At 40.3% G+C, this 18,168-nt stretch overlaps 1 protein-coding gene across 7 annotated transcripts in view; it reads right to left on the reverse strand.

Moving 5' to 3' along the window:
- The window catches only part of RARB (retinoic acid receptor beta), a 337,815-nt gene that overhangs the window by 77,357 nt on the left and 242,290 nt on the right, over positions 1 to 18,168 (reverse strand). Inside the window, exon 1 of one of the 7 annotated variants that reach the window (XM_013941449.2) lies at positions 15,573 to 16,147. The exons of 5 other annotated variants lie outside the window; for them this stretch is intronic. In XM_013941449.2, the coding sequence (XP_013796903.1) occupies positions 15,573 to 15,729 (157 nt within the window). In that variant the 5' untranslated portion in view covers positions 15,730 to 16,147. Of the gene's footprint in view, positions 1 to 15,572; positions 16,148 to 18,168 lie in introns of those variants that run through there. One more of the 7 variants, XM_013941453.2, reaches the window with a different exon arrangement.

Consider the following 18,168-nt stretch of genomic DNA (forward strand, 5'->3'; position numbering starts at 1 on the left):
GTTACTCTCAGGACAATTAGACTTAATGACAAGCTAGTAACTGAGGAGTGTCTTTTGCTAAATAAACGGTGAGGCAGACACCATGAGGTGTTTCTCTGGGAGCTGGGGTGAAAGCAAGCGTACAGACAGGATGGTCGGAGGGTTTGGCAGGCACAGCAGAGTTTACAGGGTAGCAGCTCATCAGTTTGTGTTAGGAGCCTACCTTCAAAATGAAAAAGAAAACATGCTAAATGAAAAAATAAATCCCATGGAAAACTGAAGAAAAACATGCAGAAGATGCTAACTCTGTAGTTTGTTCAGTTGGATGATTTTCCGCCTGGCCATTACCATGCAAAATTCCATCAACCGCCGATAAAATTTTTAATTATTGCAAAATTGAAAAAATAAGATCTTAACTCAAACATGCTACCATTTGTGTGATTTTAGGTTTTCCTCTGAAAACAACCTTTCCTTACAATTTAGGCCCTATTTGCTCTACCAGTGAATTCCCAGTGTCGGATCCTCATCTGGAGGAAAGCAGCACAGTTGTTGTCTCACAGAGAAGCTGCGCTAGGGAGACGGGAAGGATTCGGGCCTCTTCAGTCTGTGTGCAGGAACACAGAGCCTATTTCTGTGGCCTATTGGTACAACTGTGCTGTCACAAATGCAACATGTTTTCCCTGCAGGATCAATTATAAGAAAAAAGACACACTGTGAGGGACAAAACAGTTAAATATAATAGAGATCTGATTCTTTTCCCAGACCTGTTTTACAGTGTCATAACTCCACCGATTCCATGAAATACCCTTGATTCGTAAATGTGTAAATGGGAGAAAATTCAGATCTAATATCTTCAAGAATAAATAAAAATTGCAAGGGAAATGAAATAGTTACTATTATCTCTATCTATACACACTCAGATATTTTATGAAGTCATAAAGTCTCCATTTATAGTTACTAAAAGTTGTATAGTGTTTTGAGCACTTTTATCTTCAAATCTTTTCAAGCATTCAAACAGCATAACTCAAAGTATTACAGTAAAGGAATGATTTTATTCTTCAAAACTAGCCTCTTATCCAAGCTGGTATTAGTTTTCAGTATTACTATGTCTGTCAAATAAATATTTTATTTTCTATATATTCAGCATGGTCTTATGACACTATTTATTATGGCTTTTGCTGTGACTTGAATCCAGCAAGAAAATGAGTGTTTTAATATTTTTAATCATGTACTACCATTACACAGCTGTTCAGTACCACATGGATAAAATAAAACTGTTGTGTTCTATTCATAAATGCAGTAAAATTGACTTGCTATGCAATATTTTCCATATAATTTTATTTCTCAAACTTTAGGCCCATTAATTTAGGATGTTTTAATCTTTAGGTATTTTTAAATCTTAAAATTAATATAATGACTGAACAAGAGCCAATTCAGTGATAAAAAGTACTTCAAGTAAGTACAGTAGCAGTTTAAATTCTGATCATCCCAATTAATTTGTATAACAGCCACACTGCTGGATATCACTAATTGATTTATATACCCTCCTTTCTATACCCATTTACAAGGGCAGTTAGGAACTCTATCACATATGTTTAAATGGGTTACATTAGAATTATGTCTAGAAGCTGAACTGCTTAGATTAAAATCTTTTAAGAACAGGTAAATTCTTCATTAATGGGTAAGCTATCAAACCACTACAGATGGCCTATAACCTTTAAGGAAGTACTCAGTAATAATATTTTACTATTCATGGGCAGTTTTGGGTTGACTCCAGTGATGAACTCAGATGCTATTTTTAATTGTTTTAAAAATTGCATATTAGAAGCAGCAATAAACACTTACAAATTAGTATTACCTTATCCACGACTTTCTGCAAAGCATGGTTTCCATAAACAAGTTCAAATGAATACATCTGTAAATAATAAGTGTAAGTATGCTGAATTTAATGAATAAGGGCACTAAAAGAAATTGAACAGTAGGGGTGCAGCAATTAGAGTAACTACCCATTTTATTAAAAATGTATTGTTTCCAGCTTTCACTTTAGAAAGCTTTTATTGCTCTGCTAATTCTAAGTTTTGATTTCCTTAAAAAAGGAGGTCTACTCCTTATTTTCTTTGACAGTTCCCTGTCACACAGTCACTTGCCTTTTTTACAAGGCAACAGCCTATTGTTTAGGTTATCTCATCACTCAGGATCTCACCCTTGAACCTTCGCTACAGACTTTTTTGGCATTATGCCAGTCAAAGGTATGATTCTTTATTGAGTAAGCTCTTTTACAAAGGAGCTGCCACGCATTTTGCTGAGCAGCGAGCCCCAAGCAGCCGCCCCAGCCCTTTTCCAGAGTTTACCGGCCCTCTGGCAGAGCAGGGACAGAGCACATGCCCAGCATCTTGGCAATGCATAATGTTAAGGGCATGGGTGATGTTTACTTTCTTGAAAGATAACTTCTTAAACCGAGCAGCTATCCGAGCAAACATCGCCCATGCCCTTAGCATCATGCCGGTAGATCTCTGGGGTACCTGTGCTTGTACATAGATGGTTTAAGTCTATATTGCTTACTTCCCTCCTAAGCGTTAAGATTACATAAAACCATTTACCCTACTTGCACTCACACTGCTGCACTTCTTTAACTGTGCAGATATAATTAAAATGATATATTATTTCTCTTTAGACATGGCATAATACTACTAAAAATTGGCTTTCATCACCTGGGCTCATCTGCCACAGGAGAGGCTGCTAGTCCAAATCTTAACCTTTCTGACATCCTCAAGCACTCATACACTGACAACATCTGAGACCAAAAGAGGGACAAACTCTGTTCTCCTCCATCCCTTCAACATGCTAGACCAAGACGGTGTATTACTAAGAGCAGTGCACCTCAACATTTCTGATGTTGATATAAGAAATTAAAGTTTATGGAATATTTAAGAACTGAGTATCACCAGTATCTTTTGCAGGGAGCAAATAAAGTATACAGTTGATCAAGCTGTAATGCTGTCAGAAGCAGAGTTTCAATATATCTGAATTAAATAACCAGCTAACAAAAGACACTGTAGTAGGAAGGTTCTATGAAAAACAGACTGCATCAGATTTCCACTCTTTGTAATTCAGCATTGTTGTCATTGAATTTACATAATATTTTACATCTATTTTAAAAAACTTCATATTGGTGCAAATTACTTTCCCCTAGTGCGGTTCACCTGGCAAGTATTACTATGCCCATTTTGCAGCAGGTGCAACAGAGGCAGAAAGCTGTGAAGGGTCTCAGTGTCCTAGAGCAAAGTGGTAGCAACACTACAATTACAGCTAAGTGCGAGGTTATATCCTCTGTCTAGAAGACCAAAGATTAATAAAATAAGACAGATTCACAGGAAGCTGGAGACAAGATGAGCACCATGACTGGATGGCAAGTTTTCCAGCATTCAGTTCTCTCACTCTCTATCTGCATGGGATTTTCCTATTAATCACCTGGAGCCAGGAACAGTCATCGTTTTACCTGCATGTAGTCTGTCAGCACCTTTCTCACATGGATGAGAAGAAAATATGCATATACTGTACTGTAGACAAACACATACATGCTAGCAGTAGTTACTAGTCACCTGGCATTTGTTATTCAACACCCACCTTCCACAGCGATTTACATTTTCTCTGCCCACCCACTCTGTTCACAATTTACTGTAATATTCGAACCTTATGAACAGTGAAAAATGTCACTGCACTTTATACAGAATATAACATAAAGGAAATTCTTTCTTTCCAAAGAGCCAGACTAGCAATGTTCAGCCCTGAGCCAGTAACAAATTCAACACTTGATATCACATGAAACTTAAGGAGAATCTTACACTTTGAAAAAAGGAAATGACTTTTTTCATATGAGATAAAATTCTAGAAGATCTCTGGCTACTATGTTCTAATCATTGACTTTTAAATGTTTATAATACGATTATCCAATATTTATACATCTGTATGTAAGTATGTACCACAGAACACGCAATCTTTAGGGAAAAACTTTTCTTGCCATGTTTGAGAGATTTGGACCATCATTTTCTGTAAAAATTAAGCTTATTTTTACAAATGCTTTTCCAGTTGTCACAGTCGGAAAGATAGGTTATTAAATGTAAATTCATTCGGTGCCATCTTCCTGAATTGCTGAAGGACAGCTTTAGTACCTGAGCTGACCCTGAAAGGACTCTGAAGCCATAGCAAAGTATAACTGGCAACACACCAGGGCTATTCAAAAAATTGTGGGCGGTAGCGAAACTGCCTCTAAGACTAGGTACTTCACTTTGTGGTCCAAAAAAGCTCTTAGCTGTGGCACTAGCATTAACAGAATGACTGTAACAAAGCAGAGCAGCCATTTTAAGGGATTAGTAAAATATAATGGCACAGTGTTTATTAGTTAGAGAACATTCTTTTTCATTTCTTAATATTTGTACAAGTCTGACAACTGTACAGCATTATGTAAGTGCCAAAAATTATAACTTACCTAGGCAAGGTTTTCACAGAAAAAGTTTAATATGTTTTCTCTTTGCTTCCCTTTCTTAGATCTGCTCTTGTTTTGTCCCTCACTACATAACCCTCTTGGAAACTTTAGCAAATCATATCAGTTCTTCTTCCACACATTAACCCACCTAGATACGACATGTGCGTCATCCAAAGAACCACTGAAATGGCTGCTATAAAAAGACAAGAAAAAAAGAAAGAGTAACCAGTGAAACCAAGAGATGCTCTCCGGGAAACTTATCTCCGAACGGTTTACTCTGGGAAGGACCGTATGGGCAATGGCAGTGGGGACGGGCACCTTTGGGAAAGCTCTCCCATTGCCCGGATGCAGGAGATACCCCGCTGATTCACGGCATCCCCAGCATTTGCAAACCAGTTTGTCTGATCACTAAGTTCTATTGTTTCCTCAGATAAGCAGGGCCCCAGTGAACAATTAAAGCTTTCAATAAATAATCTGTAAGCACATTCATTTGATTTACTGTTATTTGATACAGCAGTTAGTTTCAATGGGGCAGTTACTATTGATCACATAAAGTACTACAGACAAACACGAAACACTTGCAGAACTCCATGGATTATTACTCTTTATCTGCCACTCATCTGGGTTACTTGTAATGGTTGCGAAATTTAAAATCAATAACAACAATTAGTGTTCTGTATACTCTCAGGAATGAATCATGTGAAATATGTTTTGTTACAAAAATGAAACACAGAAGCGCTTACAAACATGAAAGACTCTCGCAAGTAGCAAAACTCTAAAATCATTTCTCTTGGCATTACAAAGCGCCTGACAATGGGGGTAAGAAAAAAATATTTTTTTAAATATGTATTTATATATATATTATCTAAAATATATATTTTAAATGCATCTGCAAGCATACACACAATTATATGGAGCTATTGGTAAGATTTTCAAAGTAAATTGAGGAGATTTAGGAATACAACTTTGAACTAAGCTGATGAGAAGGATGCACCTAATTTTGCCTTGAAAAATTCCACTATAAGCCCTGCAATTTCATACTCATTCCTTGACCGCTGAAGGAGTTTTGGGTTGTTAACAATGGCAGGGCTTGCTCCTATATACGAAATTGAAGAAATATGAAAAGATCTGATTCTTGCTCCCACTAGCTCTTACTGAGGAATCCATGACAAAAAAAGATATCTAAATGTAAGAAATGAAACCAAAATGAAATTAATAAAGCTGGAAATTGGCTGTAAGTGATACACACAGGAAAACACCTTTTTTCTTAGCTTCAGATTCATAAAATTAGTTGCGAAACTAATCAAATGCATGGAAATAACAGTATTTTCAAATCTCTGCAAAAGTAATACTTCTAGATAATTAAAATGCAAAGCAATAAGAGAAATGTTTTATCATTAAACTGTAACCAGAGCTCTGTGTGAAATCATCCATTCAGAAGACTTGTTTTTCATCAATTATTTGTTATTTATCTGATGTAAATATAAGAAGGTCTAATTAAAATGTATGACTCCTTATGCAGCTTCTTGTCATTAAGACCAATGAAAGCATTCTGAAGACCATAATGAAATAATTATGTTTGCCTTTAAGAATCCTCTTCAACAACACATGGCAGTACTACACTAAATTAAAACATCAGGAACTAAATTTCTCTTGCATCTATTTCCATTTTCACTAATTATACCCCCAAGCTTTCCAATAGACCAGGCCCTAAAATTCTTTTGAAGCTGAAACAGCCTAAGGAACAGCAGCCTTTACACAGCAATGGACTTTGATGAAGAAACAAAGGTAATGCAGGCCTAGAAGCATTAATATTTCAAAAAGAGTTATCATGTGAAAATACATGTTCATTTGAAAAACGAGGTAAACGATTGTTGGTGGAGAGCCAAATATATGTTCCAGGGAAACTGATACTCTGATTTAATCTTACTGCATTGTGCCATTCCTTCCTCACATCTTTTCATCAGAGTATTTTCTTGTTCTGCACAGAAATTATGTTTAGCAAAAGCATAAAGATCATGGCATTACTGGGCAGTGCCAGTATAACATGCTGTAACCAAGCTCTGCCTTCACGTTTTGGTAAAGGTGAAAAGAGCCACCTTGAACAATTGCAATGTTCATACTTGGCTCCATTTCCCAGGGGAAAAGCCATCTTCTCACACAGCATCCGGATACATGGTTCTTCTGCACGCACAGCTCGCGCTTCGACCACTAAGTCTCACCGGATCTATCCAAAGCGCAGAGAAAGGAAAGGATTTGGATATGGAAAAGACATGGCAGGATGTGAGTCAGCTCAGACTTCATTCATGCAGTTGACCGAAGACTAACTCTTCGTTTCAAACCTTAAGATAATGGGTCCTTATTGGTGTGGTCTCAGAGAAGTCAATGTGGTAATACACACAAAAATTAGAAGGATGAGCTGTTCACATACTTACTTAGCCAGAAGAGCATGTGACAAAAGATGAGGATTTGAGAATAATAAATTCTTCTATTAAACCAGTCACTTCCCCCACTCAAAGATACTTTGCACAAACATCTGAAAGACTTTGGTGATTTGTCATGATTTATTCTGCATTTTAAATGCATTTTAAATCTTGGTGTTCAAAGTGTGAGGTGGAAACAGAAGGCTCATGAACAAAGACAGGTCTCCCAAGATTTCCAAGCCGGTCACTAAGGAGAAGCTGACATAAGCTGGTCGGGTAACTAATGAAATTTCTTCCCAAATGAAAAGAGCAAACCAAAACAACAAAGCAATGCAAAGGAATACTCTAAAAGATCAATAAAAGAAAAAGAAAAATCTCCTCAAATTACAAGTTGAGAGACAAAGGTATGAGCAACTGTTTAAAAACAAACAAACAAAGACCCCTAAAGGACCTGATCTTAACAATAAAAAAGCTAACACATGCATGCCTTTTGTAGCTAGTCCTTTGACTTGTGGCTGAAACCAAAAATGCAGATTGACGGATTAGTGCTCTCTGTTAGGAAGGAGAGGTTTGCAGAGAAGATAGTGTCTTTGATTAGATTATCTGAAAGAGTGGGGCAAAAAACAGAGAGACAAGCTTTGGGGCACACAGGCATTGCTCTAGGTCTGAACCAGAGGCCTTAGGAAAGCATCCGCCTTCTGATCGAACGCCTCCAACGCAGCAGCACTTGCGAACGGTAAGATTTTGGCAGGTATCGCCAGATGGCACTGTTACACAGTTTTCCAAGCTCTTTTTCTCAGTGTGCGAGTGAATGTTTAGTCTTGGAAAGACAGGCAAGGCTGCTCTTGGTTGTTGCTTTGCTTGAAGGAGGTTAGAAATAAAAGGCAGGAGCCGAGGAGGAGGAAGGTGAGCCACAGAGGAGTTGGGTTGCTGCTGCCGTCTCCGGCTACTGGCAGCTCTTGAGCAAGAGCTCTCCAGAGAGGAGGCACTGCACCCAGGCTCCTGAAAGACAGGGCAGTGTCCTAGGTTGCCTAAATACCTCCGCCCAAAAGCGGTATTTGCACACAAATGAAATATTTAAATCAACTCAGATGCTGGTACATCCACTTATTAATCAGTGAACCGCAAATCCTCTTGATACCTATCAGTCACCAGCTGGCAGAGGAGTGATTCTGGTGGAAGACTGGAAGATGAGAAGAAAGGCCAACACTATCTCAAAGGAAAACAGCCATCTCGGCATGGTGTGCTGCTACGCTGCCAGCCAGGTTGGCTGAGAAATACTAAAATGATGTGCTCCGAGAAGAGCACTGCAATGATGCCTTTCAGGAACTCTTCACAAGCCGTATTCAGATATAAAATGACAGGATTCAAGAGATTTTTTGTTTCATTTGACTGCATATATCTTTTTGAATGAACTGTTCCTTCCTCTGTTTGTATATTAAGGGCACAAACGGCTTTCCAGGATTCAAGCACCAGGCTGAACTGAGGGAAATCTGAGTTAAATCTAACCGTGGCAGTCATCTACCACAAAATTTTTGGTGCAACACTAGACAACTTGTTTAACTGCTCAACACCTCAGTTACATGTCTTTAAAATTAGAGTAATCCTTCTTTCTTCATCTGCCTTGTCCATTTTAAATGTGAATCTTCCAGGACAGGGACTACTCTTACTATGTGTTTATTCAACATCCAGCAGGATGGCACCAGCTTTTACTGGTATTTCAGGCTCAGTCATACAAGCACTCTGTGTCTGAAACTCCTATTAAAATCACAGGTGGAGGGTTGAGTGCATGTTAAGTGCTTCACTGGGCAAGGCTCTAAAAGACAAAAATATACTCAATTTGTCATTTTATCATTCAAAGATCCTTGCTAAAAATAAAATGTGAGCCTAAAGAAAAATAATATGGTTCAGTGGAAAGAGAGCCTTCAAATCATTAATGAAACTAATTAGTGCTAAAAAAAATCTTTGCTGTGAGACATTTATCTGTTCTTTTTCTTAGGGAATGTACTCACAGGGTAAAATGCAAGTCACTGAATGTGCATAAAATGGAAACCCCTCCAAAATATGGATGGACTTTAACATCATGTCCTTAGTGGTGAAGATCCAAAACACTTTATAAGAAATATTCTATTTTTATAGAATTTATAAATACTCATTCAAGCTTTAACCTATTAAACCTATACAAGTGTCTCTTGCATGTATACATTTAACTTACATAGTTTTATACTATTCAGTTTATATATGCTATAGGCAGGGGAAAGAAAAATCACCTTGTCCAAGGGGAACAGAAGGTGTATTATATACTCTATGTCTAAGACTCTTTACACAGACTTGCTGGATTATATTTCCAGCTCTCTTAACAAAAGTATTTGAAGAAGCTGCAAAACTCAAACAGAATGCTAAAACAAAGTGGGGTCAGTTATATAAGGGCTGGCATTAGTTTGTTAAGTTTTTTCCTACCCACTCCCAAATAAAGGGACAAAGAAGTTAACATTGTGGGAATGTGTTTCCAAACCACATGATATCCTTATCAGATTGTTATGTACAACAGAAGTTCTCACACACCGACCCCATGCTGGGGATCTGCCTGAGCCGCCCCGTCACATGATGCAAATTCTCCTCTCTTATTCAGATTACCAAAAACGAGCTGAAGGAAGCGAGCTCCCTCCCTCCCCCCCCCCAAATAAGCAAAAGGTGCTGTGACCACAAGCGTATTAATTCACTGCCACTGGGAAAACAATCCAGAGCAGTTGCAAATGATGAGTGAGACTATGAAGCAGATAATCTAGCTATTAAAATGTATACCACAAGGCAAAGTTTGAAATTGTCTGAGATAAAGTGCACTCATCAAATATTAAATGTAAGGAAGGAAATAGACAATCAGAGAAATTAGTGAGTCAGACAAAATATATGAAAAAAATAGGTTTGTGGTTTAAATGCTAAATTCTGCAAGGTTGACTTGTAAATTTCTAGAATAGAGCAATATACTGTTCAAAACAAGTCCTACTTTGTCCTATAAGAGACTATTTCCCCTGTTACTGTTGTGAACTCTGTGTTTGAACTGCTTTTTCATATAGTTTAGGTAAGGCAGGAAAAAATGCTTTAAAATATTTAATATTCAATGAACGTTCTAAATAATGTTTGGTCACTTAAACACGTGGCCTGTTTTTGAAAGTGCCACAGGAGCTCTTAGATGCTCAGCATTTCTGGAAATGAAGCCATGAAATGTAGATTTAGGATGCTAACATTAGGCTACTGTTTCTGAAATTCCTAACTTTTGAAATACATTTGCTCATGCAATGACAGACTAATCAAATCATAAACATGATTTTTAAAAAGACACTTTAAAACCCACATTCCTGGATGAAAGATGTTTAATGATTACAATTGTAAGGAATAGATGAGATTAATATGACTGGAAGAATACACAGAAGAATCATTCCCCCTTTATCAGTTTGTTTATTTTGTACCTAGAATATAGTTCTCATAAAAAGTCAGCAGCAGACAAAAAACGTTATTCCTGGTTTTCCTTCTACAAAATCTAATTTCGCTACCCTCCTGCCTGTACTTTTTCTTGCAGCACAGAGAAGAAGATTAATTCTGTTATTTTAGAGCAGTTTTTGAGCATTTCATGGCTTGTATTTTCATGGTTCCAATTGGTTTGTAAGGGCTTGGATTTCAGCAAGAAGTGGCATGGGTCACACTGCGTGGGGACAGACTTCATGCACATGAGCAAAGGTCAAAATCAATCATAGCTTTGTATTTCCAGGCCTATTACTTTTGGCAGTTTACCCTGCCAGAAGGGGCTAAAATATTTGCTTCCCAAAAGGAGTAAACATCAATAGGGGGCACAAATATAACCAGTTCCTCAGCCACCCAGCAATGAGAGATGAGGCAAAAGGATCTCTTTTTTCGCAATAGACATTAAGCTATCTAAACATTGTATATCACATTTGCAGCCTAAAGCTTAAAGATTCCAGCGCACAGGCCCTTGAAAAGGACAATAGGCCTATTTAAGCAATTATATTCCGCAGGCTTTGTTATTAGGCAGCCCTGCTCAGTCCCAGAAAGTCTGGATAATCAAAAGTGTCCAAGTACAGGAAGGGGAAAAGTACAACCCCACCCTCCTTTACAGCTGCTGCCAGGATCTGTGGCTTCTAAAGGGTAAAGTCTATTTACCGAAGTTCCTTAGCTGTTTTATACATAAACCAATCTCCTTCTTCGTGGGGCTAGGCGCTGCAGCCAGCGAAGGGCTGCAGAGCCCTGCGGAGCCACGGCTGATTTGGCCCCCGCCGCCGGCCGGTGTATAATTTGGACCCGAGCGAAAGCAGGGACTCGGGTGAGGCGGAAGGAAAACCGGCGGCAGCCCCCCGGGCTCCTCACGGAGCGTGGCCTGGCAGGCGCAGGCCCTGCTCGGGCGTGCTGGAGTCACCGGCCGGCGCGCGGCCTCTCCGCCGGCCTTCTCCCACCCTGCCTCGGCCCGCCAACGCCTGCCGGCCCGCCCGCCCGCCCGCCGCGGTTTTCGACGGCGGTGCTCGTCCGCGCGCCTCTTCCCGGGCCGCCAGCTGAGCGGGGCTAACTGCATCAGCTTCCGCACAGGGAATCGCTCGTGCCAGGTGCTATCAATTCAGAGGAAAAATATTCACGCGCAGTTTTTCTAGTGAGAAAAGCTGGGTATCGAAGAGGAGCAGAAACAAATCCCTTTCATCACCTATTAGCAGGCATTCAGCAACAAGGATAACATTTTAAATAAAGACTCTGTTCCTAAGAAAATCAGTCCCAGTGATGGAGCTGTAAAGTTTATAAATGAACTTTAAAGAAAATAACCTGGTTCAAACGGATCTCGCCTTCTGGGCACTAGCAAACACACCTGCAGCAATCTGATACTTGGGAATGCAGATTACAAGTCCTTCACTTCAAAATGTTTGCTTTTAAATTCAGAACGATGAAAGAAAATAAAGTACTGAGCTCTTTTGCTGTTGAGCACAGATGTTTCTAGTATTTCCAGTGCTTGCAGGGAACAAGAACCCGACCCAAACATTGCAATAATCTGGAATTTAGATGTAAAATTTATGCCTTCTGGGTTTTCCTCTTCACAAACTCTTTGAAGGTTAATACCTCCTAGTTCATCCCCAGCTAAATACCCCCCACTGAACCTAAATAAGAACTGTATACTACAAGAATGCCTACATCATATTTTATTGCCATTTACATAACTTTCATCTTCATCAAATTTCATATTCTTTTAAATGTAACAAAATACAGTAGATAGTAGTCTTCTACATGATATTATTTGCTGAAACACTAGTTAGTACTGTTTAGCTTATTCTTGTTTTGGGTATTCTCGTTTGTTTTTTACCTGCTTAATGAGTGAAGACTAATGAAAACTTTTTTTTTAATAGGCTCTTCTAAGGCTAAAGAAAAATTGCCATTCCTTGCAGCTCATTCTCTCTTAGGGCCTGTCCCGTTCCCACTTCTGCGCTATTTAGTTAGCTCACATTTCACCAAAAGTTACTCATTTTTTTCTTGGTAATTGTTGTCACTGTACTACGAGGACCTGGAAAATTGTATCTTACTTGTAAATGTAAACTCATCATTCTTGTAATCCTAACTCTAGTCGTTTTTCTCCTCTTTAAACTATTCTCCTCTAATTTGATTATACTGACCTGATTTTTATCTTACGAGAACTCAAAGGAGTTAGAATTACTTGTAATTAAAAGTGCAGTCAGTTCTACTCTCATTTCTGAGTCCACAACTTTTCCTGTAAATATATAATTTCTTTTTAGACCTCTAACAATATAACTAATATCACCTAAAACATAAACATGTATGAGCACAATTATGTATTTTTTTGGTGCTTGTAACACATCTTGTAGTATACAGTGGCTAACGTTTGGGCTGCAAACCCATAAAAGCTTCTTCCTCCCACAGGGGGGAGGAAAAAAAATCCCACACAAGTTTAGGTCACGTTTGGGTTGCATCTTACCCCCTATTTTAGCTTGCAGACCCTCGTGGAGTAGAACATTTGTACTGCAGCCGGAGTGCATTTGCTTACTGCATCGTAACGGGATTAACCCAGGGAAGATGTGCTGAAGCGGGAGACCTCCAGCACTGGGAATTAAACTCTGCGACCACGGGTTTTGACAGCGTTTCAGTTGACACCCTGATGCTGTTTGGGCTTGCTGCGGGACTGTTTGGAGCCTGTACCGTTCATGTATTATTCCCTTAACCATTTACCTTTTACTCTACAATCACGCCTCTATCAAAGCAGTATTTCTAAGGCCTAAAGCAATGGCTGCAGGTGTACTGCTTTTATGGCAGAGCCAAAAATAAAACAACAAACTAGACAAAAAAAAAAAATCCTATCATCAGCTACACATCTAATAATTTCAAAAATTGGCTACAATTACGTTCCATTAAATCACAAAGGTCTTAATAAAAACAGAGGATCAGGAAACACTTGAGTTTGAATTAAACATTGTTATCTTTGTATTTACAAGTACTGGAGCAATCTTTAAACGATTAGAAGCTTTCTGTACTGCAGAAATTCTGTTCTTTTTGTCAGTAATTTCATGAAATAAAAGATAAAAAGGCTGTTGACAGAATTTTAGTATTTTATAAACCATGTACATATATTTACACACAGACGTAAAGTGCTCACACTTTTTTTTCAAAATTAAAAACAAAACTTGCTCTAGAAATCAAACAATTCTCCATTTAGAACCTAACTAAATTTCTTTGCCATATTTATATATCATTAACTTTCACGGCTCAAATTACAGCCACCGTCTTATAATTCAGGTTTCAGCCTGGTTTTAAATTCCCATGCAGTGAAGATTAATCCTATTGCCTATGAAGTTACAAGACTGGATTCCTGAATGCATTTTCCTGTATTTTTTTATTTACTCTTGTTAATATTAGTTTCTTTGATTAGCTAAACTTCGGTGTTATCAACACTTGTCTCTTATCACAGGCCCAAGGCAAATGACATATTTACCACTCATTCCATTCTGATAAGGGTAATCCTGTGTTTAACTTGTCCAAGAACAAACACGATATATTTTGTTTTTAAGAATCATGCTTCTAGTTATTAACCAACTAAAGGGCAACAAACAGGACAATTTAAAACCAGAAGTTATTTAAAGAATATTTTGCAAATGAAAGCTTTTTACGACAGCATATGCCTCCTACTTCAGGAAAGTTTATTTAATTCCAAGTTTCCTCCATATGACCGCTGAACTTATACTAAGGTTTAAACCATGTAAGTGAAAAAAAACCACATTTTCTGTGAAACATCTGTTTTTTTTCTTTTCTAACTGAAGTTCTCCATGGCTAATAACCTTATTTTGAAGTAACAGATTTGTTTCATATCTTGTTTGAAGCATTTTGAAAACAGCGTGGAGAAAAAAAAACATCCCATGCTGAACTTCATAGTTTTATGCACTCTAATTTTAATTGTCAAATCATCAAAATATTTGAAATGCTGTAGGCTGGTAGTCATTGATTTTTACAATTCTGTTTTCATTGCTCAACCCACATAAATGTCATCTGCTGACTGAAAGTTTTGAGCAGAGTGAAAAACACACCAACCATTTTATTTATTTATTTTTCAATCCCCCCCCCCCGCCTTGAGCTAAACGATACTGAAAGGAGAACCACTCTTAATTCTTAAGCAATTCTTTAACGTATTGCAAAAGAAAAATTTCAAACTTAATTATACAGTTAATGGTGTACTGAAGTGCCCGAGAGCATGTTAAAAACATTTTGATAGATAGCCAAGTCATTTATCTAAATCACCGTCAGAGCAGTGAAGCATCCTGCAAGCTTTTATGCAGAGTATAAGGTGATGCTTTCTGGCGCTTCTTATCATTTCTCAAACTTGAAACTGGGGGGCTAAAATCCTGCCATTGTTTACCATCTACGGATTTCAGCACTAAATTGAGCCAGTTAACATAATAATACCTTTTGAAAAGTATCCTTCCACTAACTCTTCCTCCTCCGTTACCAGTGCAACACTGCCTCAATCTCAAGGTATAGAATAATTGATGGTTAAACTCAAAGGGTGTTCACAGTAAGTAGTTTTCTAGCAAAACAGCAACTTCTTAGAGCAACAAAGTGAAGAAGAAAGGTGGCAGCAAGGTCAGTACAAAGAAATATTGCCTTTTCTTAGGAAACTTAAAACTACTGCCTGATTTTGGAATGGCACCTACACACCGCAATTCAGCGTCTTTTTAAGAACTGTACAGAGCAGCATTTTAATTGCCCAGCTGCCCTGTGCTTCAAGACGGCATGCATCCAGATTACCAAATGTGATGCAAAATTAGATTAAGGAGGCAAAGAAAAAAAAAACACTACTACAGAGATGTTATGTAAATTTGCCCTTCACTGGTTGGAGTTTCAAAAGTGCTGCATTATATTCTAATTGTATGTGTTCCTGCTTGGCTCCGTTACTGTTACGAGGATCAATATGCTAAATAAAAAGAGGCAAACAGAAAACAGCTAGGTGTTTCTTTTCTCGCCAAGGGAGAAAAAGGCTTGCAAATCACATTTTGCATAAAGACTCCCCCCACCCCCCCGCCCCTCGTTACCCCTCCTTACCCCTCCTTGTAATTAAAAGTATTTTGTTAAACACATGCAAACAATCGTAATTGCTTCAAACTGGAAAAATAACAGTTGGGACCTACATTGAGCACTGTGCCGGTGTTGCCACTCTGTTTGTGCCAATCCACTGAAGCATGCTTTGAGAGCCTTCTCCTGGAGCATGCAGGAAGACGGACTCGCAGTGTAGAAATCCAGCATCTGAGCGGGGCTCACTGCTAGGACATCCATACAGTCAAACATGATTCCCCCTGCACAGAATGCCTGCAAAAGTGCTTTCCTCTAGGTGAGGAGGAAAATGGCACATAAAAGTACACCCAACTCCATCAAACTCTGCCCCTTTTTTGGCACGTAGGCTGTTGGTCTTTTTCCCAGACCAGAATCATGAATTATGACAGACAACACAGCTAAAAGCCTGTAATTGATCCAAATGATCATTTACCATTTTCCAGGCTGCCCAGCCAATCCAGCAGGATGGGGGGAAGCGAGCCGCATTCCAAGTTTTCTTTGCAATCAATTTTCCCCAAAATTTCTTTAGAACCAGTCCCGCTCCTCAGGCTCTCGCCGGGCGCATGCCGTTTTTTCGTGTCACCCGGATCCCCAAAGTCCCGGGAATAAAACGGCTCCAGGAGGAACTCTGGATCCCCCTCAGCAATGAATAGATCCTTCTGCCTCTGAACAGCTCACTTCCTACTACTTGTGTCACACAGAATGAAAGATTGAATTGCCTAATATATGCGAGTGAACTTTCGGTGAACCCTTCCCAGGCTGCTAACCTTCAAATGACCCAAGCGGTCTGACATCACCAGCTCCCAGGATTCTCACACCGCTTAAAAACTCCCAGCAGCCCCGCAAAGGCAGCCAGCCGCCCAGCCGGGCAACTGCTGGCCACAGCCCTTCCCACCATCGCCCACCGCTCCCCCAGGAAAGAACTGCAAAAGCTTGCAAAAGAAAAAAAAAAGTAATAAGAATAATAGGAATAGAAAAGGGCCCGGCACTGTGTAGCTGTCTGCGACGGGGGATGTTTTCTGCGGATGATTTTTACATTCCTGCTCAATTTGGTAAAACTTCGGTGCCCCCCTCTCCGTGCCGCCACGCGCCCTCCCCCCGCCGGGAGGGGACGAGCAGCGCGCAGGCACACCTGCCCCCGCGGCCGAGCCGCCGCCGCCGCCGCCGCCGCCGCGCACCACCTCCTGCCCGCGCCGCTCGGCGCTAGCCTCTCGCTTCGTGCCCGTAGCGGAGCCGACGCCCGGGGCCGTGCGCGGCGCTCCCAGCCCTGCCTCTCCGCCGGCCTCCGGGCTCATTCCCAAATAACTCGTGCTGCTCCAGGCTGGCACCTCGCGCAGGCTTCCCCGAGGGGCCGCGTTTGCAGGTGCCCACCCCCAGCATCGGCGAGACGAACGTCCGCCAAACCTTGCCTCGCCGTGCCGGCAGCGCCCCGGCCACGTGGCGCCAGCCCCAGCTAGCCCCTGCCTGTCTCCCATTAGCAGAGAGGGTTCGAGGCCGCCCCCGCGGCAGCCGTTTGTTTTTAAGACACTCGCTTGCTCTTACCTTCACCTCCAGGGCCAGCGGCAGACAAAAACGCCCTCAAAATTCTCTGCAAAATGGAGCACTTCTGGCAGCCGGCCGACCGCGGCCTCGCGAAGGGGATGGGTTCGGACGCCTCCCCGCGCCTCTGGCCAGGGTCCCCGGGCCTTTCGTTCGGTTCGGCACCAGCCCTGAGCTACCATCACATGCTTGTCTCGCTGGCGGTTTACCATTTGCATCAATACAGCACAAAAGTCCTGTATTTTTTTTTATACAAACAACCTCCTGCTGCAAAGTCTTGCTTACAGGGATGGGCTCTGTCAAAATCTTCACCGGTCCTTACTCCGACAGCCATTTCAAAAATGGAAAAGTAAAATACGGTGTCCGGTTTGGGAACACTCCTTCTGCCCCATTAAAAAGGACATGAGCTGAATGACCATGAGTACACTTCTGCTTTAAGGGAATGACTGAAGTCACTTGGGCTCTGACAGATTGAGCATTTGCAGCTTATATAAGGCTTGAGCTAGATTTTCAGAGGCACAAAGAGCCCAACTTTCAGAAGGGCTCAACGCTTCACTCCTTTCTGTGCCTCTCAACAGGCCCTCCCTTCTCCATTCAAGTCAACTGTGGGGATTCGCAGCATTTCAGAAACTCGAAAGCTAACTTCAGTTAGGAAACTAGAAAATGAAACACTCAATTACTGCACCTCTTTTAAAACTTCAGCAGCAGAGCCTGGCAAAGCAGGGTATACTGTGCATGGAAAAGGCATGCAATTGAAGACTGTAAAGAAACACTGCAAAGAGATTCACTCTGGGACCTGCACAACCAGTTTAATGGATGTGATGTCCTCTCTCTACAAAAAGTCCTTTGATGAACTGAAAGCTCTGTTACAATGCCTGTTGATTGTATTAACAAAACTTTTCACAAAGATTCAAGAATTTAAAACACACACACACACACACACACTTGTTCTCTGAAACTGATATATCCATATTGAAAACAAACAGCCAGCAAAAAAAGGCTTGCTGCAATCTGGAAGCAAATCCGTTTGAAGAGATAAAAACTAAAGCCATTCTTAATGTTTTTTCCCTCAGACAGAAGAGATTTAGCTGTCCCTGCAGTAGGCACTGTCTCTTTCCATCTTCTGTTGAAGCA

This window comes from Apteryx mantelli, chromosome 2 (genome assembly GCF_036417845.1).
Source record: "Apteryx mantelli isolate bAptMan1 chromosome 2, bAptMan1.hap1, whole genome shotgun sequence".
Classification (NCBI taxonomy): Eukaryota; Metazoa; Chordata; class Aves; order Apterygiformes; family Apterygidae; genus Apteryx; species Apteryx mantelli.